Source organism: Dermochelys coriacea, chromosome 4 (genome assembly GCF_009764565.3).
Source record: "Dermochelys coriacea isolate rDerCor1 chromosome 4, rDerCor1.pri.v4, whole genome shotgun sequence".
Lineage (NCBI taxonomy): Eukaryota > Metazoa > Chordata > Testudines > Dermochelyidae > Dermochelys > Dermochelys coriacea.
Window position 1 is genome coordinate 33,667,824 of NC_050071.1, and position 23,694 is coordinate 33,691,517.

General features: G+C 41.5%; 1 protein-coding gene across 5 annotated transcripts in view; it reads right to left on the reverse strand.

The window, feature by feature from the left end:
* Positions 1-23,694, reverse strand: part of COL25A1 (collagen type XXV alpha 1 chain) — a 425,450-nt gene that overhangs the window by 206,823 nt on the left and 194,933 nt on the right. For all 5 annotated transcript variants that reach the window (XM_043513316.1, XM_043513314.1, XM_043513315.1 and 2 more), the window contains exons 3-4: positions 20,909-20,953; positions 18,549-18,556 (exon numbers count right to left, since the gene is read on the reverse strand). In XM_043513316.1, the coding sequence (XP_043369251.1) occupies positions 18,549-18,556; positions 20,909-20,953 (53 nt within the window). The remainder of the gene's footprint in view (positions 1-18,548; positions 18,557-20,908; positions 20,954-23,694) is intronic.

The window sequence follows — 23,694 nt, forward strand, 5'->3', positions numbered from 1 at the left end:
CCAGCTTCTTCCCAGGATGTGTGCTGGTGCTACTTGCTCTGGCTACCATGCCAAATCAAAGAGTCATAGAAATGTAGGGCTGGAAGGGAGCTCGAGAGGTCATCAGGTCAAGCCACCTGAACTGAGGCAGGACCAAGTACACCTAGACCACCCCTGACAGGGGCTCGTCTAACCTGTTCTTCAAAACCTATGATGATGAGGATTGCACAACCTCCCAAAGTAAGCTATTCCAGTACTTAAATATCTTTACAGTTAAGAAGTTTTCCTTAATATCTAACTTAAATCTCCAATACGGCAGATTAAGACCATTACTTTTTGTCCTATCTTCAGTGGGCATAGAGAACAATTGATCCCCATGTGACACATGGCCAGAAAGGGTTAAACATCCTGCAGCATAAATGACCCAAATTCAACCTTTAGAGACATATTAGAAAAGTATGCAAATGGTAATTAGGGCCATTCCATGTTAGATAGGCTAGAACATTGAAATGCAAACCTGTATTGTTAGAGAACTAGAGGTGACACTAATTGTATGTGTTTACATCTATCGTGTTAGATGTTAGCCATGTAAACTGACAGTTCCTGTCTATTATTATAGCTATTGATTCAGAAATCAAAAGGGAATATTAACATTTGATGAAATAGTGTCATTGTTGAAATGTCTCTTTAAAGCTGTATATGAGCTACTTAATGGATAAATTACCTTATGTTAATCCATGTGGTTGATTACTGGTAATGTTTGGGAAACAAAGGTTATATCAAAAGCCTATTGTTCACCCAGGATTGTATGGTCAAGAAGCTGCTAGAAAACTGTACAAAAGACTCTTGGGACCTGATCCTTTCATCTCAGATCTGCTTCATGCAAGGGATGCTTAAGTCATAAGACTGAGATCTCCAGTCCCACTCTGGATATGGACATTGGACTATAACCTATGGACTAATTATGAAAGAACTCTTTGCAACTACAAAGCTCACCATCTATACTATGAATCTGACCTCAGAACTGTCCTCATGTCTTTATGTATACTGATCTTTTAACCAATACTCTCTCTCTCTTCTTTTTTAATAAATTTTAGTTTAGTTAATAAGAATTGGCTGCAAGCATGTATTTGGGTAAAATATGAAATATTCATTAACCTGGGAGATAATGCGTCTGATCCTTTCGGATTGGTGGCACTTTCTTATACAATGAATAAGATTTTCAGCAATCCTCATCACATTTGACTTAGATGTTTGGGTGGAGGCCTGAGGCTGGGTTGTTTTAAGGGAACTGTGTTGTTGGCTTCTGGGTAACCAGTAAGGTATTATAGAAGCTGTTTTGTGCTGGCTTGATAATCTAAGTATTGGAATATCCACCAACTTTGGGAATTGTCTGCCCCATTCTTTGCAATTTACCCTAATTGAATAACTTGAGTGTGGCTCCCTGGGACCCCCCCGGGACACCCCATCCTCTTAATAACAGTCCCTAATATATTTGAAGACTTATCAGGTGCCCCCTCCGTCATCTTTTCTGAAGGCTAAACAAGAACAGTTTTTTTTAACCTTTCCTCAGAGGCCAGGTTACTAAACCTTTTATCATTTTTGTTGCTCTCCTCTGGATTCTCTCCTGTTGGTCCACATCTTTCTTAAAGCATTGTGCCCAAAAATGAACACAATACTCCAGCTGATGACTTATCAGTGCTGAGTAGAATGGGACAATTACCTCTCATGTCTTACATATAACACTCCTGTTAATACACACCGGCATATTAACTGTTTTTGCAACTGCATCACACTGTTCCTTCCTCCTTGTTGTTAATACTAATTATGTTAAGTATTTGTCACAATTAACCTTTTTAGTGAAAAATGAAATAAAATAGGCATTAAACACCTCGGCCTTCCTGGTTTTATCCATTATTAGTTCTTCTTCCCTGCTACATACTGGATCTACACTTTCCTTTGTCTTTCTCTTGCTCCTAGTGTATTTAGAGAACCTCTTTTTATTGCCTTATGGCCCTTGCTGGGGATTATTCATTTTGTGCATTGATCTTTCTCATTTTGTTCCCACATGCTTGTGCTCTTCTTTTGTACTTTTCGTTAGCAATTTGTCCATATTTCCAGTTTTTGTAGGATTCCCTGTGTATTTTCAGGTTATTAAAGAGCCCCTGATGCAGCCATAATGGTCTCTTGCTATTTTTCCTTTCTTTCCTTCACATTGGTATAGTTTGTTGTTGTGCCTTTAATATTATCTCGTTGAGAAACTGCCAGCTCTCCTGAACTCCTCCTCCCCTTAGATTTTTTTCCTACGGCACCTTAACCTACAAATTCTCTGTGTTTGTTAAAGTCTGCTTTTTTGAAGTCTATTGTCCTTGTTCTTCAGCTCTCTCTCACAATCATGTAATAATATAAGTGGCCTAGTAGGCACTATAACAACTGTTAAACGTTTCCAAAGGTTCCCTGTTACACTGACATACCTTGCAGGAAATCAGTGTAATCTGCACTGCAGTACAGTTACTGCAGTGGCCAAGAGGTCCAAGGACACTTTTGAGTTGCTAACATACATCAAGTAAGAGAATTTTAATCTTGATAGTGCCTAGGCATTGGGAGAATAGAACAAACCATCATGTGGCCTCTTTGCAACACAATAAATAGGCAGCCACTAGCTCTACTACAACTGAGGATCTGACAATATAATATATATAATCCTGTATTTAATGGTTTATATATTAACTCAGTTGTCAAATCAGAGGCAGGACTGAAATTTGGCACAAAAACTCACTTTTGGAAACAGTTCTTTTTATACCTGTTTATAATTTACAATGAAAAAACCAAGATGATGTTTACTAGAGATGGGCTGAACAAACTCAGATTTGCAGACCGAAGGGTATATTGGATTTTTTGACTGCTTCAACAACTTCTCAGTTAGTATGCAGAGCAGTGTTGAATGATACTCCCGAGAGTTGCATTTCCAAAAAGATCACTGTTGAGCAGGGTGAGCTAGTTGATGATAGCATCAGCATAGCAAGGAAGGCCATCTGTCACAGGGTGACTGGCCCCTTTGAGAGAGAGCAGGGGGAAAGTACCCCTGTTCCTCATCAGCTCACTCCAGTTGGGCTTAAAAGAGGGCACTTGGGTCCTAGAGGAAGAGAGACCTGGTGAATAAGGGGTGCCTGGGAGGAGGAGGATTGGCTGGAGATGAGAGTTGTCAGAGCCAGAGGGTGTACCTGGGGGAAAGCTGAAGGCAAGAAGAGCAGCAAGCGTAGTTGCTGGCTGACCTCTCTGAGCCAGGCCCAGAGGGTTGAAGGCAAGAGGAGCAGCAGAGGGAGATGCCTAAGGCAGAGAGCTGAAGGCAAGGGCTGTAGAAGGTTGACGGTAGGGGAGCACTGGAGGGACTTACCAACTGATGTCTCCATGCTGGAGAGCTGGACTGAAGGGAACAGAGAAGACCAGGGAGAGAATGATTTCCCAGCACAGAAGCTATGGAGATTCCTGCTGGGAAGAATGGAGTTACATTCCAGCTGAAAGGGCTGGACTGGCTATCCTGTTATAGGGATGGAGGAGGATGGACAAGGAATCTAGGTGTGGTGGAAGACACCAGAGTATGATTAGGATGCACTCCCAGCAGAGAGGCTAGGGGTGGTTCCTACTGGGAAGATCAGAGTTTTAAATACTACATGCAGTGGGGATCATATGGACTATGTTTTGGAACTTTTCTTACCAGACTATTTACATTATGTTTTGTAACAACCTGGCTCCCAGGAGAGGCATTATTCAAGCAAGAGAGTGTGCATAAAGTCCTTGGGCTACCTGAGAAGGGAAACTGAGGCAAGCATGCCTCTCATGCTGCAGCTTGCTGCAGTAAGGCACTCCAGGCGGGACTGCCTTCTTACACCATCTTTTTAGATGTTATCTAATGAAGCAATGTACAAACATGGAAGCTGATCCCGCACTTACTGACATCAGTAGGAATTTTGCCATTGACATCAGTGGTTGCAATATCAAGCCTATGGTAAAGCCTTGTGAGTAGGGATAGCATTCTGAATAATACATTTCCACAAATGTTCAGCATCTGGCTAAATAAACGAAATATTGGAGGCATTTTCAGGAAATGCATTATTCTGGGCTTTCAAGAACAACTGTTTTTCTGTAAAAATAGTCAAGTTGCACTTGCAGGAGGCTGTAAGTGTAAACTATCCAGTGGTCTGATGGGTGACATACGCATTCATGTACAGAGAGCCTTCCATAACTCCTGGGAGCACGGAGACTATGTACCTCTGTGGGGTGTGCTCTGCTAGCCACTGCTGGGGGGACAGTGTCAGGACACCATCTCCTCTCTCCCCAATTGCTATCACCTTTCCCAGGGAACTACAGGTAGAGAAAGCTCCTGTGGTTTGCTCAGAGGAAGGACTGGAATTTTGTGGTGTGGGTAAGAAGCTCTTTATGCCCTCCCCCAACACTATATGTCAGAGTTAGGGAAAGGTAGAATCTGGCCCACAGAGAAAAATTGCATGATAGAGAGAGAGAGAGATGTCAAACGCAGGAGTAGCCATCCTGGGTCTGCTTGAGAACAAAGGGAATAAGGATATTTGGTATTGGTAACCAGCAGCACCCTCCAGGCAAGACAGTAAGGAATGAGATGCACAGAAAGATATGGTCATTTCTTAACAAATCTTAGGGAATTATGATACCATTGGCCAAATTCTCATAGGTGCGGCAGGACCGTCGGATGCAGCAGAACCACCTCTGTCCTGCTGCAGAAGGAAGGCCAGGGTGCAAAGAGGGCACTCGGGGTGCACCTCTTCATCAGGCCCCTGGAAGGGGGCACAAGATGTGGGAATTTCGGATACACTGGCTAAAGTGTTCCACACGTTGTGCCAGGTTTGAGATGGAGGGTTCTCTCTCGCCCACCTACTTGCATATAGTGCAGTTGGGGTGTTCACAGGGACTAGGATTTGGCCCCTAAATGAGCATGATTCAATGGGTGGAAGTCTGGAATGTCTGGGGAAGAACAATCCAAAACAGAGATCTTCAATGGGAGGGGAAAACTTGAAAAACAGTGAAGTCAAAAAGACCTAGGAGCCATAGTGGACAGTAAATTATACATGGACTTGCAATATGATATGGCAGTAACAAAACTCAATGCGATTTTAGGCTGCATAAGCAGAGGCATCACAAAGTGCAGCTCTCTGTTACGAAAAGCAACTCTATAAAAATGGCACCAGGAGGTTCCACATTTATTGTGTCTCAATGATTTCCAGATCAAATTTACTCAGTTACAGTGGAGTTACATGGAAAAAGATGTTATTTCTAATTGCCAGCCCTGCAAATTTACCCTGGTATCTGAAAGTCAAGCTGTGTTCTTTCTGATTCACATAAAATCACTAGTAACCAGAATTCACCTCAGCAGGATTAGAGGTGACACACCTCAATTTCACCCATAACACACTTCAATTGGATCAGGGCCATTGATGGTGATGCATCAGCCAGACCCATCTTCACTTTCTTATTCCCTGATGAATTTGCTGTTAGATTTTTTTTGTTGGGGGGTGGGGAGTGAGTGGGTATGATGAGCAAATTTGAGTTGGAAGTCAATGCAGTAATATAAGCATGGGATCTCACCATGATATTTTCTAGAGTAACTGAGTAGGGGAAGAGGAGGACTGGAAAAATAGGGGATTCCAGAGGAAACCCTAAAAAAAAAGTACCTTATGGTACTAATTGGATTTAGTTTCTTTTTTAAAAGTCAAGAGACATTTCTTAGTTAGAAAAGTGTAAAAATATTTAAAATAATAATCAAAACCAAAAGAGCTTATTCTGGTCCTCCCGACTTTACAAATGGCCTGGTGTCTCTTATGCAAAGTTTTCCAAGGACACTGTCAACTCCAAATCTAAGCAGAATAAAATAAAACTGTATGAAAAGTAGTTTCCTGTACTGCTCTGCTGCCCCTGAGTCCCACTGTCAATGTCCGTGGTTTTGGAATCACTTTACAATATTTCAAAAATATTTTTCTTCCCCCTGTTGGTGCGTGAAAGACCCACAGAGACAAAAGGGGAAACTAAGGTCCAGATTCTGTGGTTGTTCTGTGGGGAAGGACATAAGGAACTTTACACATCATCTTTGTAAGCTCTGGAAAGAATTACAGCCCTCACATTCTGTGCAATATCCGGCTGCTTCTTCCTTATTGCCCAGGGACTGCACAATGCATAATCACTGTCCGTCCCTAAGTCCCAGGAGGCATTCTGTCTCACTGTGCAGAATTCCTTCCAGTGCTCCTTCTGGGGCGGGATGGCTCTACAGGGCCCCTTAGTGTATATGGCACAATTTAGCTCTAATTCACTGACTATACAGGGGGAACAATAAAACGGGTTATATAGTAAGTGCTGTCACATGCCCAGAGAAACACTGAAACACTATTTCCCCCCTCTTGTCTCTTTTAGCAGTGGTTCTCAACATTTTCCATACCTGGACCGTCCAAAAACCCATCTAGCTATGGTCCCTACCATCTAGCTATGGTCCCTTTCCCGTTTAACACTGAGGGAAGGGCAGGGTGTTCACAGCCTCCTGACACCTACTTGCAACCCCTCTACAGGTCATGGTCCCCCATCTTATAGTACTGTAATTGTGGATGTTATTTCTAACTAGAGTGGGAAAACCAGAAGTGTAATGTTAAAGTTGTCCTGTAACCTAGAGGGAATTATAGACAGACTGATGCGTATGGAAATTCTATTACCCCAACTTCAGCTCTGGTGGGAAATGAAAACTCTGCCAGTATGTCAGCTACAATGTTCATGGTTCAATATATTTTAACATTTTTCAAGGCTATTACTTAGTGACCAGTGAAAACCCCAAGGGTAAGGAGTTTGAGTCTGGAAAAATGGTAATATCCAAATTTCCACCAAACCAATAAATGACAATAACAGGAGATGAACAATTAAGTTAGGTACATTCCCATTCTGCAGTGTGGGAAGTCACTCACATCTTAATGAGAAGGGACACAGACCATAGGGAGCTGATAGGAGCTGGGAGTCAGACTGTATCTACACTACAACTTTCAGTTGATGCAAAGCCTCCACACTCAGGTGCATGCACAGTTGGCTGCTTGCATCAGCACTGTGCGTACTGACCAGAAATGTCTCCAGCAATGTAAAGTGTGGTGTATCATGAGCAAGTATCCCAGTGCAGCACAATGCCTTTTGGGATATTTTTGAAGTTGTTTGTTCAGGGATTTCAGGGAGCTACAGGTCAAGAACCCAACAGACCATTTTCTCCATTCCATGATACTTTCCACATCCCCTAATTTTTGCCTCATTATTTAAAATTCTCACAGTCCTGCACACCGCTTTGCAGTCTCGGCCATCTCTCTGACAGAAGCTTAGAGCTCAGCACAATTCTCATGTGCAGTGCTGTTACAGGACACGTCGTTCTCCAGTATTTGCAGATCTCTGCTACAGTCGGGATGATGGGGAGGACAATGAAGAGATGTTCCAGCTCTATAACTGGGCGCTGATGAACAGAGCGAAAAAAATGCCAGGTTGCTGCTAGCATTCACAGAGCAGCTCCACATGGTGAAGCTCCACTTCTGGGCCCAAGAAACTAGCACTGATTGTAATGAAGGTTTGTGATGACAAGTGGTATCTTCAGAACTTTCAGATGAGAAAGCCCACATTCCTTGAACTAACAAATTTATTAGAGCATAAGCTTTCGTGAGCTACAGCTCACTTCAAATGCATCCGATGAAGTGAGCTGTAGCTCACGAAAGCTTATGCTCTAATAAATTTGTTAGTTTCTAAGGTGCCACAAGTACTCCTTTTCTTTTTGTGAATACAGACTAACACGGCTGCTACTCTGATTCCTTGAACTGGAGTACTTGTGGCACCTTAGATACTAACAAATTTATTTGTCCCTTGATCAGTCAATATCTCCTTAGGTAGCCCAACCTGGGCAAAGATCTGTACTAGCTCCTTAGCTATTGTCTTGGAAGCTGTATTGCGCAGGGGAACAGCTTCTGGGTACCGGGTTGCATAGTCCAGTACAACAAGCACATGTTGGTGGCCCCGAGCTGTCTTCTCTAGGGGCCCTACCAGATCCATGGCTATCCGTTCGAAAGGAACCTCTATTATTGGAAGAGGTATCAATGGAGCTCGCAAGCACGGGCAAGGGCTATGTAACTGACACTCCGGACAAGAGGTGCAGTATCGCTGGACATCTTCTTGTACTCCTGGCCAGAAGAACCTCCGCAGGATCCGTGTCTGGGTTTTCTCTACCCCTAGGTGTCCTCCAAACAGGTGACTGTGGGTGAGACTCAATATGGCTTTTTGATGTTTTCGTGGCACCGGAAGTTGTTGTATCTCTTGCTCCTGCATTTGCACCACACGGTACAGAAGATCTTTCTTCACTATAAAGTAAGGTCCGGGACCCCGGACCTTTCCATCCACGGGTATCCCATCGATCTCGGCCACCTCTTTCCTGGCATTATCATATCTGGGGTCCTCCGCCTGGTCCCGCCCAAAAGTCTCTCTCCCGGGACTAACCTGCCCAAGCTCCCAGGGGCCAGCTTCTGCTTCTTCCAACGGCTCACCGCCGTCATGGCTGGGGGCAGCTTCTGGCTCACCTTCTGTGGTGGAAGTTTCTCTGTTGTCTGCTCGTGCCCATCTGCCTACTAGGGAGGTCTTCTGGCCCTGGGTCAGGATCCGGGTTCCCAAGGCCTTCGCGGCCTTCCTCTCTTTTTTTGTCTTCTGGGTCTTTCGGGGAGCTGAGAAAAGATCCTGAGAAATCTCAGCAAACATTGGGGGTTGACATTCCCCCGGTGACGAGTCGTTGTCCTCAGGGTCTCTCTATCCAGTCTCTCCGGGGGGGGAGTAAATTATCAAACCCTGGATAGTCCCTCCCAATGACTATGAGATATGGGAGTTTAGGAACTACACCCACGGTCACCTCAATGGGATTTCCCTGAACCTCTATCTCCACTGGGATGGTGGGGTAATGGCTCACGGCCCCATGCACATGTTTGGCTTGTAGCAGCTGACTACTTTTCAGCAGCTTACCCGATATGAGGGTGATAGCACTCCCAGAGTCCACAAGCGCTGTAGTCTCTGTGCCATCTGTCCTCACTGGCCTTGTGTAATTATGCAGGGCTAATGCGACCCCCGCAAGGTGGATAAGGGAGCATGGGACCTCCCAATCCCCCAAGTTACATTGCATAGGCTCCTCGGTGCTGGGACACTGTGCTGTTATGTGTCCCCACTCCCCACATGCATAGCATCTATAATTGCTTTTAATCACTGCCCTATCCTGGGGGTTAGGGGGTTTAGTCCCGGGGTTCCCCCCACTCAGGCCAATCCCTTCCTTCTGGGTTCCCCGCTGGTTTTCGGCCTCCCCCCTTCTTCCACCTAGGACTCTCCAGGGGTTTGGCTGCCCAACCTTCCAGAGTTGGGGTCGGGTGCTTGCTTCAAAAGGGGCCTTCCTTGGGTAGTCGGGTCAGTTCCCTGGCTGTCATCCATCTTTCTACCAGTGTGATCACCTCATTGTACGTGGACGGATCGTTCTGGCCTACCCATTTGCGGAGATCTGGAGGCAGTCCCCGCATGTAATGGTCTATGACCAGGGTGTCTAAAATCTCCTCTGGCCTGCACACCTTGGGCTGTAACCACTTCCGTGCAACGTGTATGAGGTCGAATAGCTGGGGCCTCAGGAGTTTATTCTCCTGGTATTTCCACTCATGGAACCTCTTGGCCCTTACCGCTGCCGTTACCCCTGATCGTGCTAGGATCTCTGCCTTAAGACGGGTATAATCAGTGGCAGCTGTGGCAGGCAAGTCAAAGTAGGCCTTCTGGGCCTCTTCACACAAAAAAGGGGCAAGAATACTGGCCCACTACTCCTGGGGCTATGCCTCACCCTAAGCAGTCCTTTTGAATGAGAGGAGATATGCCTCTACATCATCTCCTGACGTCATCTTTGGCAAACAACCAGTGGCCCTCATGGTTCGCATCCTGTCAGACCCCCGGGCCTGGGTGGTGAGGATCTTCAGCTGGTCCACCACCTCTCTCAAGAGGGCACGATCTTGGGTCACCTGGCTCATCAATAATTGATTGGTTTCCTGCTGTAGCTGCATAGACTCCTGTTGTGCCATTGCCTGAACCCGGGTGGCCTTCTGCTGGGCTGCCATGGCTTGTACCAGAGCTCTTACCACCTCCTCCATTGTGGTACAAAGCAAACAAACAAAACAAAAAAAATCCAAAACCCCAGTGCACACTTTTATTTTTAAACCTCTTTCTTCCGCCACACTGTGAACAGTATCCTACTCCTCACACCAGTTGTGACAAAGCTCTGTCCTTGCCTCCATGGGTCCCGCGTTTCCTGGCAGATTTTGCTAGCCTCAGAGGCTCATTGTGACCCTCCACGTAACCCTTCTCTCTCTAGATACAAGGGCCACAGTCTACTGAGCCATTTTCATCATAAGCTAGCGAGGGAGGTGAGGAGAAGTTATCCTTCCTTGCACAGTCTCTGTTGTCTTCCAGTCTCAGTGATTAATCAGAGGGCAAAGGTGGCGGGGGGGAGCCCATGCCCACCCTCTACTCTGGGTTCCAGCCCAGGGACCCTAATAGTATCAGCTATGATAGCTGACTTTTTAGAAACATAACGTGTACAATTCCCTGGACTACTTCCCCCACAGCAGCCCTCACTTCCTCAAGCTCCACTTCAGCCTTACCTCAGGGCCTCCTTCCTTGTGCCTGATATGGTGTGTACTATTCAGCCTCTCCAACAGCACAACTTCCTCCCACAGCTCCTGACATGCACACCCACCTGACTAACTGGGAGGCTTTTAACTAGTTTCAGCCAGCCCCTGATTGGCTTCAGGTGTCCCAATCAACCTAGCCTTCTCCCTGCCTTCTGGAAAGTTCTTAATTGGCCCCAGGTGTCTTAATTGACCTGGAGAAGCTGCCATTTCACTTATCCTGGTATCAGGGATTTGTTTAGCCTGGAGCTAATATATCTATCTCCCACTACTTTTCTATAGCCATCTGGCCTTGCCCAGTCACAGTGTGAACTTGCAAAATTTGTGGATTTAAGCCTGAATTAGTAATTTCATAATTACATATACAATTTGAGAGGATTACAGAACATGAGGGAGGGTTCGCATCTCTGTGACTGTTGAACGGGCTTTTGGGAGGTTGAAGAACATTGGCGTCATTTACTCAGACTGGATCTCAGCAGGAAAAACATCTTAGTGGTTATAGCTGCATGATGTGTACTGCATACTATCTGTGAGGCAAGATGGAGGGGCAAGGTTGACCAGCTGGCTGCTGAATTTGAATAGCCAGACATGAGAACTATTAGAAGGGCCAATCATTGAGCTCTGCGGCTAAAGGAGCCTTTTAAAAGAACATTTTAACAGTCAGCCACAGTGCAGTTCTCCGTTGCTTTCATGAAATATTCTATCTCTTATGTACTTTAGATAATATCTTGGTTGGGTCTTTGCCTGCCGCTATGAATTGTGTAATGCTTGGTGTAAACTAATAAAGAACCTCTTAATTTCCAAAAATAGGACTTTATTGTGTGCAGAACAGCAGCTAACAAAATTAAAGTGCAAACACACATATACAAGGTTAAAAAACATTTATCAACACTGTTAACAGGGTCAACCATAGTTTACAATCCCAAATGAAAACGGAAGTAAAGAGTAAACATCTTTTGGAGAGGACTGCAGAGTATCCTTATGAAAGGTTCATCGAGATCTCTCAAGAGGCTAAAAGAGATACCCCTATTCAGATAAACAGAGTACTCTGCATGGTCCCGCCCTCTAGCCCAAAAAGCCAAAGGAATGAGATGACACTGATTCTACCTCTTTGTTTTACCTCTACCCAGGGACAAGTTAATGATATGATGTGGACTGTTTAACCAGACTGTTATATTACTATTTTTTAACTTATTCCCTAACATTGTATTTTACTACATTGTATCAGTGTAGCAATGAAAAGTTAATACCTTTGTCTTAACTTATGGACGAACCAGGCACCATTTTTAAATGGGGAACAAAGGTGGGGGGTGAAAGGAGAGAGGGAGATGAGGTTTGAGGGAAAGGAAAAGCCCAAAAACATTACAAAAAATAATGCACGCACACACTTACCTGAGCTCTCTTCCCCTTCATGAGTGGGCTCATCTGCTCTCACCTGGCTGGACTGGCTAGACTCCTATGGAGTGTCAAACAATTCTTGGCTCTCTGCATGGTTTCATCTCCTGCTGCGACTCCCTTCCTGACCCGCTCTTCCTCGCTATTCATGGCAGGGGTTTCAGGCTCCTCTAAGATATCCACAGTGGTCTTGGGGTGCTGGGGGATTCATTGCCAAGTATGGCATGCAGCTCATCATAGAAGCGGCTGGTCTGCAGGGCAGCACCAGTTCGTGTTGCCCTCTCACACATTGTGGTTTTCCTGGCATAGTTCCTTTGCTTCCACGCAGTGGTGCTGCATATTTCTATCATGCCCCTTTGCCAGCATCCCCCATGCAATTTGCTCCTAGATGCCGATATTTCTACTGCTGGTCCATAGCTGTGGTTGCACAGCCTCTCTCCCCCACATCCCAGGAAGATTCAAGACTTCTTGCCTATTTCAGGCAGTAGTGCATCGAGTAACAATCTGTGTGTGTGGAGCTGGTATGGTCAGTTGGACAGCAGGATGAACATGACAAAGGTGAACTGCTAGCTGTGCTAACTAAGCTAGGCACTCAGGAAAAGGCAAAAACACATGGGGCTTTAAAGTGAGGTGGTGGTGTGCTTCTGGTCCCTCTAAATGCTGGGCAGTGGAATACAAAATTGTAAACAGAACAGTCGCTGTTGTGAGAATTGAGGAACACCAGCTGGAAAACTTTTAAGCTCAACACAACTAATGCAGTGTCTACACTCGCACTGCATTGACCTAAGTAAGTCAACCGTGACCTCTCATCATTCGGGGAAGTGGTGGTGTTAATGCATCGCTGTAACGGGTCGCTTATTCAGTGGGAGAAAAAATGTAGTGTACACACATGCATAACGGCCGACGCACGTGAACTTACGTCATCTAACTTTGTAGTGTAGGCCAGGTCTCAATATAGATGCACAAGGAGCAGCCCTATGCCTCCACTGGTCCCAGAGGTTTTGTGGCTTTTGGGGCATTAGCAGGTTTTGGGGGGGGCTGATGTCATAGGAGAGCGTAGGAGAAATCCCACAAATTTTCTCTTTCCCTGGAACAATGCCAGGCAAATTCCTCAGATGGAACTTTGCACTCCTGTACTATGGAGGCCCTGAGATACTGACGTGAAAGGAACCATATAAGTACATAGACAGACAAGATGGGTGAGGTAGTATCTCCTACAAAACTTAACCATGATGAAAGTAACAAGGAATCAAACAGGGATCCAAAATAATGCTAACTTTAACAGAGAATGAGATCCCTGCTATAGAATTGCATAGGATGGTATAAAAAATTAAAAATGTATCTCATTTGTTATTAAATTCCATTCAGGAGAAAAGTTAGTAGGTGACTGTAATTTCACCAAAAAGGGCCAATCAGCCAGTCAGAATACAGCTTTTGATAATTAGGGCCAAATTCTTCCAATCACTCCCATTCAGCGGTAGCAGAGTTAGGTCAATGCTGAGCACTTTTCAAAATTGCTCTCTCTTCCTTTCACACATACAACACACACACGCACACAAACACACACACACATTTGTGGATACAAAATCAACAATCTGCCTCAGGTTATGCAATTGATAGCTCCATGCATTTAATTGAATAATGGCAAAAATTACATTCAGCATTACTTCAGTTCTAATTTTTACTATGTAGCCCTTGAGGAACTCTGGTCCAGCCAAGCCATGTTCAGAAGCCTGGGTAGAGGACACAAGTGGCTTTTACAAGCTTTTGTAGCCCCTGGATCCTAGGGCCCTGTCATAAATATAAAGGGAAGAGTAACCACCTTTCTGTATACAGAACTATAAAATCCTTCCTGGCCAGAGGCAAAACCCTTTGACCTGTAAAGGGTTAAGAAGCTAGGATAACCTCGCTGGCACCTGACCAAAATGACCAATGAGGAGACAAGTTACTTTCAAAGCTGGAGGGCGGGGGAAACAAAGGGTCTGTCTGTCTGCCTGCGTGATGCTTTTGCCCGGAACAGAAAAGGAATGGAGTCTTAGAACTTAGTAAGTAATCTCGCTAGATATGTGTTAGATTTCTGTTTTGTTTAAATGGCTGGTAAATAAATTGTGCTGAATGGGATGAATATTCCTGTTTTTGTGTCTTTTTGTAACTTAAGGTTTTGCCTAGAGGGAATCTCTATGTTTTGAATCTAATTACCCTGTAAGGTAGTCACCATCCTGATTACAGAGGTGATTATTTTACCTTTTCTTTAATTAAAATTCTTTTGTTAAAAACCTGATTGATTTTTCATTGTTCTTAAGATCCAAGGGTTTGGGTCTGTGTTCACCTGTACAAATTGGTGAGGATTTTTATCAATCCTTCCCCAGGGGGTGTAGGGCTTGGGGGGATATTTTTTGGGAAAGACGTTTCCAAGTGGGCTCTTTCCCTGTTCTTTGTGTAACACTTCAGTGGTGGTGGCAGCATAAGGTCCAAGGACAAAAGGTAAAAGTTTGTACCTTGGGAAATTTTTAACGCAAGCTGGTAAAAATAAGCTTAGGGGATATTTCATGCAGGTCCCCACATCTGTACCCTAGAGTTCAGAGTGGGGAGGAACCTTGACAGACCCAAAGTAGATGGAGTGGAACCAAAGACTGGGCTCTCAGGCTCTAAATACGCTTATAATTAAAAACTCTATGGACATATGTCTGTAACCATCATTTTGACAAATTAATGATCTGCAGATCAAGTCTTCTCAGTTTACATCTCAAATCAAGCAATAAAAGTTTTATCTGGCTTCTTTCTGCTTCCTACATTCTCTTCACCATGATAATTACTATTCTGGTTAGAGCTAGGCACCCAGTTCCTATTGAATCTCCATATGGTCGGGGAGTTTAGCTCTCTGGGGGTTCTTTGGAAACACCATCCTCTGTAATTGGAACATGTAGGCATATGCATGAGGCAGAAGAGAATTTACTGCAAATATTTTTTCCCCAACACAGAACAACTTTGGTCTAAATATTATGAATGGAATTGCAATTTGTACTCTGAAGCAATTTAGGTTTTTCATGCTACAGTATTTAACTATAATGGAGTTTCAGCATGTTCATGTTCTTTAGATGCAATTCTGCTGTATTGTTTGTTGGCTATTTCATCACAATGCTGCCTTTAAATTACTGATAGGGTTGGGTTGGTGTTTCACACACATTCCTTCTGCCCTCCTGTCCCACCCCGGTAAACTAAACCGGTAAACTGAAGATATTTAGGGACAGATTTGCATAGTAGCTTCCACCTGACCGCTAATTTGGAGTGCCCCAATGCTGTGGTTTGCATACACACACAGAAATTGTTAACACATATTGAGCCATCAGACATCTAACTGCCTGATTCGAAGATGCAAACCCAAATTTTGAAGGCCCCAAACTACCAGTAAGTGCTTAAAATAAGATCAGAACCAGATTTAAGCAATTACTGTGTTCTGCAATTATATTCTCTCTCAGATTTATCCAATATCATCTTTTGTAACTTGGTTTCAAAAATATATCTGATACTGGTTACACTCCGGATGCCACATAGGTGATAGTATAACTCTAGCTCGTGCTGCTAACTGGTTATTTCCTAAAATTTTTATTGGTGCTTTTCCAAAAAGATGCATTATTTCATACATTTCCATTTTTTAGACAGAAAGCCATAAAGATGTAAATTAAGATGACACAAAAGTGAATTATATATATTATCATAAAATTGCTCTATTACAGGCTTTGCAGGCAACTGCTAATTATATTAGCAATTATTTTGCTCAAGATGCATAGAACTAAGCAGCCAAAAGGAACAGAATACAATGCAAGTGGAGGATTTGGAGGTTCAACATGCCAACCAAATAGCTTTCTGATAGAGAAAACTGATATGCAGGATCCAGTTTAAGGAACATTTAAAATTACGGTGAAAACATTATTTGTGTGCGCGTAGGAATACACAAGTTCAACAAACAAAACATTTCTAGTATCAAACACTGCATAGTGTTTATGGCATATATTATACATGTCCATCTCACTAGACCATTTATACAGAACTGCTACATGAAGAAGCAAACATTTAAAAAATAAAAAAAGCCTTATGTTCTATAGGCACTTGAGAAACATCAGGGAAGGGTGAATTTCCCCTAGTTCATGTGAAGGTTAATAAGGCAGAAACAAACAAAAAGACAAAAAAGAAAAGAATGATTCTGAGAGCAAAAAAAGCTCTCATAAATATATGATAGAGCAGTTACCGGATAGCCATTTCGCCCTGGTTGACCCTGGTTGAATGAGATGAAATGGGTATGACACACATTAAGAGCATATTCATGACATGTGACATTACCAACATGTGCAGTACACTAATGGAAAATTTAAATTCAAACAGCCATTGATCCTCTACACTTGATTATATTTTACAGATGAACAAGTATGGCGCATATATATATATATATATATATATATATATATATATATATATATATACACACACATACACACACACACACAGTGAACATTTTTTTTTTGGCAAGGCACATTATTCAAGATAAAACATAGTCAACATTAAAAATAACTAACAAAAGGGCCACTTACTGCCTTTGATCCTTGATGGATCTCTTGCTATCAGTAGGAGTTATATACATAGATTGAGGGGCAGCACATGACAGAAAGAGAAGAAGATGGAAGGTGTGCTGCTGATAGTATGTCAGTGTCAAAGAAGAAATCGTAGAATGTTCTATTGGGTCATAAAATATAAAAATCCATGGGACTTGGATTGTCATCCTGACACACTGGTTATAGGTAGGAAAAGACAGCTAAAATTTCAGTGGTCACCTTTGAAGATGCAATAGCCACCTGCAGCTACTACATGATGGTACCTAAGGTACCATAATTATTCACTATTCACTACTGTGGGATCCCAGGTGATAACCACGGTATAGTTTTTAAGGGTTACCACTATGTTCACAGGATCAAAGCTAGAGTAAAACATTTTCAGAAGTGATTTAGGAACTTGGGAGCCAAAGTCCACTGACTCCCAATGAGACTTAGGCTTTTAAATCACTTTTGAAAATGGGATTTAGGTGCTTTTGAAAATTCCATCCTTCAGAGAATAAGTCTCATTGAAAGTCACTCCTAAGTGCCCAAGTCACTTTTGAAAATAGAGCTTAGGCTCCTAAATCACTTAGATGCTTTTGAAAACTTTACCCATCATCCTTGGAGCTAATTCTAGGTTATATTAATAATGTATGACTCTCCTTTTTTTTTTTAAATGGAACTGTGCTAAAACAGTAGGGAGATGATGTCAAGGAGTAAAGATTTGCATACTCAGAATTCACTATCTGCTTTGCTAAATTCTCTTGCAGTAGGAAAATCATTTATATCCTGATTAATGCTTGATCTTTGCATTTTGTGAGAAGAGACTGCAAAAGATATTTAGGAAATCAGCATTTCCTTCATTTAAAGAGCACTAGCGTGCATTAAGCCTGCTCTTTCATTGATAGCCTGTCAAATGAGTTTGCCAATGTGAGCCACTAAGCATTTTGACAATTTAGAAGTTTAAATGTTTCCTGTAGCACTGCTACTGGGTAGTTACAGTTAATGCTAAAATGATTGTGTCAGACAACAGAAATTGAGGATATTAATTAATTATTCTAAAATACATATGCCACTCAGTTGACAAGATGATCTGGTCATGACACTAAGACTGGAAATGCCATGACAAATCCAAGGAAAGAAAAGAGTAAGTCTCCTAAAATCTCTTTACAGGAGATATTATTCTCATGGTTGCATTGTTATCTTCAGATGGTATAGTATCACAACAAATATGAATACTTTAGATACATATGTTAAATACTATACATAGAAAAAGAAGTGTGACTTAAGTCTGGAAAGGTGTGGACAAGAAAAAATGGAATTATTTTGTCGTAAACAAATTTATGGCCAGATTTACCACCCTTGCTAAAACTGAGTATTATTTTTTTACTATTTGTATTACAATAGCATATTGTCAATATGCAGTCTGGATAAGGGCTCTATTGCTGTAGGCATTGTACATACACATAACGAAAAGACAAGGAGCTTATTTTACCAGAGTAAGTTACTACTCAGTGCAAGTAAAGGTTGCTGAATCATTTCCTATATTTATATGGTTCAGTCTTCTGGCACGGTTACTGATTAACGTTTCTATACCAGACTGAACAGACATTAATAGTAGACACAACGAACAGAACATACTTACATGCTATTCTGATCCAAAAATGCTATCTGTAGGGCCGAGGTAAAGTTTTACTGTTTTAAAGGTTTGTTTAAGAAAAATAAGTTTCCAAACAAATCATTCAACTCCAGCAAAATTAGTAAAAGTCTAAAAGTAAAAGGGTCTGAACGCATTTCTGTCTGATCCCGGTTAACTTGGGAGACCCAACAATGTATCAACTGTACTTACAGGAGGTCCTGTAGGGGGGAAAAAAGAGAGAGAAAAAAAAGGAGTATATAAGTTTATGAAGTTAGTGAGAAAGATTCATATGCAAGAAGCCAAAAATGAGACCACATGATTATAAATTAGCATAATCAACATACTGTCTAGATTTTGTTCTTTAACAATATTTTTCTTCTGTGGTTCTTTGAGGCTAGTAGTGATGCCAAAGACTAGAATACATGCAGTTTCTTTGCTGAAGAATTAAATATTCTTCACCCATTCCCATGCAATTTCATGTTAATTATTCTTCATTTATTTTCATGCAGTCTCATGGCAGGCCAAAAAAAGATTAACCATGGAATACAATTTGTTTTCTCAGACTTCACATGTGCATATATTTTATATCCACCAGTTTCAATTAGCCATGCAACCGGGAATTAAATTACATCTTGTCTAGAAAATTACACAATTTTTTTTTTACCCTTGGCATTTAACCTTGGCATTAAGACAGAAATACTTGCATCTAGATCTTCTTACCTTCCTCCTCTGCCAATAAGGAGAAGTTCCAGTGATCACCTGACTCTACAGACATTTCCTTTCATCACTGTCTTTTTTCAAGACCCACTTATAAAATGCTCCCTATTAAAACGTCACACTTTGTGAAGTGATATTTGCACATTTTTCCAATTATTTAGATTCAAAAGGCTTTTGTACAGCAGTTCTTGAGAACATTATCAAAGGGCTGCAAATCAAATCTAATATTTCACTCTTATTAAGTGGAGCAGCTGCAGCTCCCAAATCAACGGCTTTTCATTAGCTCTCTTGGCCTCCCTCTACCTTCTGAATAAAGTGAGGTGCAAAAGGGGCATAAAATAGCAACAGCTGTATTTTCAGTTCGCTTTTGATATTGTCAGGTTTTTGTTTTTAACAATGTGATTTTATTGTCTAGTAACTAAGGTAATTTCTTTATACTGGTAAACATTTCCAAATAGCATTTTAATGTGCAGGGTCTGTTTCTAAAGGAAAGAGATCAATTTCCTCTGTTAATATCTTAATGTGTGTTTATTTGTAATGTAATTTGTAATGTAATGTGTAAAACGAAAAGTCAAACATACTGCAAGGTAGCTGCCAAGTTCATTTGAATTGTCAAGATCATTTGTAAAGCCAAATTCAACCTGAGCAATTCCCGCTGTATAATAACTTTTTTCTCTGCAGCAAGTATGATAAACTGATTAACATATTAAAGTTAGTGGATCTAATTTTATCAGAGTTTGGCTTTATTTTAGCTATCCAAGAAAAAGAAGGAAATAATTTTCTAAGAACAAAATAAAGTTCTAATATATAACTACCTCAAAGACAAAACAATAGATTACTGTGAAGAACTAAAATTCATGGGAATCAACCAGACTGTAAATTTCTCCTAATCTGCCAGATTAATTCACAGATAACCAAAAATACCTAATATAACCAGATCTGAAGCACCCATTTCTCTGCCACTTTTAGAAACACCATCCTGACAAAGAGCTGAATCCTGCAAGGTGATCAGTGCGTTAACTCCCACAGATGTCAAGACGAGCTGAAGGTGCCCAGCGCCGGGGAAGATCAAGCCCCAAGTGTAGTTTCCACGCAAAGAAAATGCCTCTCTTTATTTATGTGTTGCATTTGCAAATTTTCAGCCACAAACACAGCCAAACACAGACTGGATTTTAATTCAAGAAGATCCTAAATGCTACAAGTTCCTGATAATCAACAGCTTATTTTACAAAGTTCAGTCTATTTAGACATTATCTCCATGACTGTTCACATAACACATGTTCCCTTTTCCTCATGACATGATTTTTTTCTAAACACAAAGGGCTTGATTTTATACTCATTTATACCATTGTAACATTATTTACTTCAATGAAATTATGCAGCTGTGCACAGGTGTAAATGAGAGAAGACTCAGAGTGCTGAAATTATTTCAGAATGATCAATAACTAGTTTTATTATCAATGTCTTTTATGTCAGAAATTATAAAAACTATTCAAGGTTCTACAGATGCATCAAGTATTATGAAGCAGGCCTACAATTTAATGACTATTTGAGATTGAAAGCAATTTAGAAGGCCACAAGTTATATGCCAAGGATCACAAAACTTCTATCAGAATTTTTTTTTAAAACAGATCTTTTCTTCCTATAGCTCACAGGCAACAAAGAGCAAAAATAAGGCATGCTAGGTGCATTCCTCTGCCCCCAAGAAAAAATGCAAACCAAAATAAAATAGCTGAGTCATCATGTATCCAGTAGAATAATAGATACATTTGCACAAAACGGACAAAATACTGAGAAAAACCCATCCGCCCAAAATAAAATCTGACATCTTGCTTCCAAAAGTGAAAACTTACCAGTCTCTCCTCTTCTGCCCCTCTTACCTCGTTTCCCTGGAGGGCCTGAAAAAGCAAGCAGTTTCTGGATTGTGACTTTGCAATTTAATATAGTTCTTGACATTTAAAATGCAATTTGTATGTAGACATAATAGTATAAAATTCATCATAATGGGCCAGATTTTGCCCTGGTCCTAGTTGGCTGCATGGATGTGAACAACAATAAGATTCATATTCACAGATATTAAGGCCAGAATGGACCATTAGATCATCAAGCCTGACCTCCTGTATACCACAGGCCATTACATTTCACTCCTTTAGCTCTGTATTGAGCTCAATAACCTATGTTTGACTAAAATATAACTTGTGTTTGGCTAAACAATTTCTTCCAGAAAGGCATCTTGTCTTATCTGAGGACATCTAGAGATGAAGAATCCACCACTTCTCTTGGCAGTTTGTTCCGATGTTTAATTACCCTCACTGTTAAATGTATGCCTAATTTCTAATTAGTCTGTTTTACATTTCCAACCATTGGTTCTTGTTAAGTTTTCTCTGCTACATTAAAGAGCACTTTACTACCCATTATTTTCTCCCCACAGGGATATTCATTTGGACACTATAATCAAGTCACCCCTCAATCTTCTCTTTGGTAAAATCATCAGATTGAGCTCTTTAAGTTTCTCACTCTAAGCATTTTCTCCAGCCCTCAAATCATTTTTTGTTGCTCTTTTCTGCACCCTCTCCAATTTTGCAACATCCTTTTAAAATGTGAACACCTGAAATGTATACGGTTCATCTCCCACTCACATACCCCTGTGTGACCTTCACAGATTGCTGCTGCACCTGTTACATCCCCCATGCAGGTGCGACAAAAACGGACAGGTGCAGGGCAGAGATTCCCAGTGTGGCGAGAAGGGAAAGTTGTTTCTGGTCAGCAATGGGGAGATATAAGCAAGGATTTTCAAAGGAGCCTAAGGGAGTTAGGCACCCAATTTAAAAAAGCACCTAAAGCATATAGGAGCTCAAATCTCAGACTATCAGAGGGACTTGTGTTCTTAAACACTTTGGGAGCTTTTAAAAACCTCCTGTTTCCCACTGAAATTCAGTGGGAGTTGGCTCTTAGGCTCCTTTGAAAATTCCACCTGTGATTCTTTCCCAGAGCTCATCTAGCTGTAGTGCAGGAATGTGCAGCCCCTAATTCTAAGGCTACATTTAAGGGGACAATCTAGCCAAATGTAAAGTCATCTGCAAACCATTAGGCTGGTCCTGCACTCCTCACACATAAAACTCTCATTGACTTCAGTGGACATAACATCAAAATATTAGTGCAAGTACACAGGGATTTGCTAACTATACAGTGTGCTTTTTGTCACTGTCAAATCTTGTCCTTAGATACTGTACAGATAATTAAGAATGGTCTTATGATTAAACAGAGGACCAGGCATCAGTAGGTCAAGGTTCAATTCCCAGTTCTGTCCAGGACTTTGTGTGATGTTGTCAAGTCATTTGATCAAAATTGTCAAATGTGGCCACCTAAAGTTAGACAATTCCATATTTAAGCACCTAAATTGCAGGGAACTGAATTTTCAGAGATGTTGAGCACTTGTAGTTCCACTGATTTCAATGGGACACTCAGATGCTCAGAACATCTGAAAATCAAACCTCCTTTAAGGGCCTGATCCTACAACACTGGGGTGAGTGCAAGTTTTGCCATTCAATTCCAGTGGAGCAGGATTGCACTCTAGGAGCCTAAATATGGATTTAACTGCCTGATTTTAAATACCCAAGTATGAAAATTTCATCCTTAACTTCTGTGTGCATCAGTTTCTTCATCTGCAAAATGACAACACTGATGAGGGTAACACCATCCTGCCTCAAAATGTACTGTGAGACATCATGAATTAATGTTCGTAACGCATTTTGAAATACTTGGACTGAAGGTGCTACAGGTATGCAAAGTTTTGTTATTCGTATGTGCAAGTCTCATGGACTTTGATTAAACACCAGAAATCAAACTTTCATGCAACAATAGATTGTGGAGTCACAAAAAGAGGATTAGAATTTTCACTTGAATGAAGCCATTGGAAGAGAGAGGATATGAGGAGACGGAACTGATTTTTAAAAAAATAAATAATTTATTTTCCATAAAGTGTATTTTCCTTGCAAGCCCTCCACACGTGAAACTGGCAATTAATGTCAATGGGGAGCTCAGTACGTGGGAATGGGGAAACATTATTTCAGGCAGGGAAAGGGCAATATGTACTTGAAAGAGAAAATTAGTTGGATTAAACAAAATAAATATTCTACTACAGTGTTGTGCAGTTTCCCCAACACTACTTTTCAGGTTTATCTGCTTTTATTATATGCAACTTTGTTTTCAGGGGGGTAACTTGGACATAACTTTCCTCCTCGTTGAAACTTGGCATACAAGGTTAGAAAGGCAGAGAACTGTCTTGTGAAACTTAAAGAATACAGACTTCAATCACTGTCGCAGTACAGTTTTATGCCAGTGTATTGTCATTGGAATCAATGAAGTTACGCTGCTGTCAAACTGAAGTAATGCGTTACCAAATCAAATCCTGTCAGTTTTAAAGATTTTTTTAAAAATTTATTTGTAAACCAGAATAAGAGCATCAAAATTTGGTCCCCAGTTTCTACTTTCCTTCCTCTATTACGCAGTTTTTAAATCAGTACTTACTTGGGCAAACTTCCACTGAAGTCAGTTAGAGCTTGTCCAAGAAAGACCTTAGTACAAACTGGGGTCTGACATTTACAAAGGTTTCCAATGAGCCTTGGCCAAGTTTTGC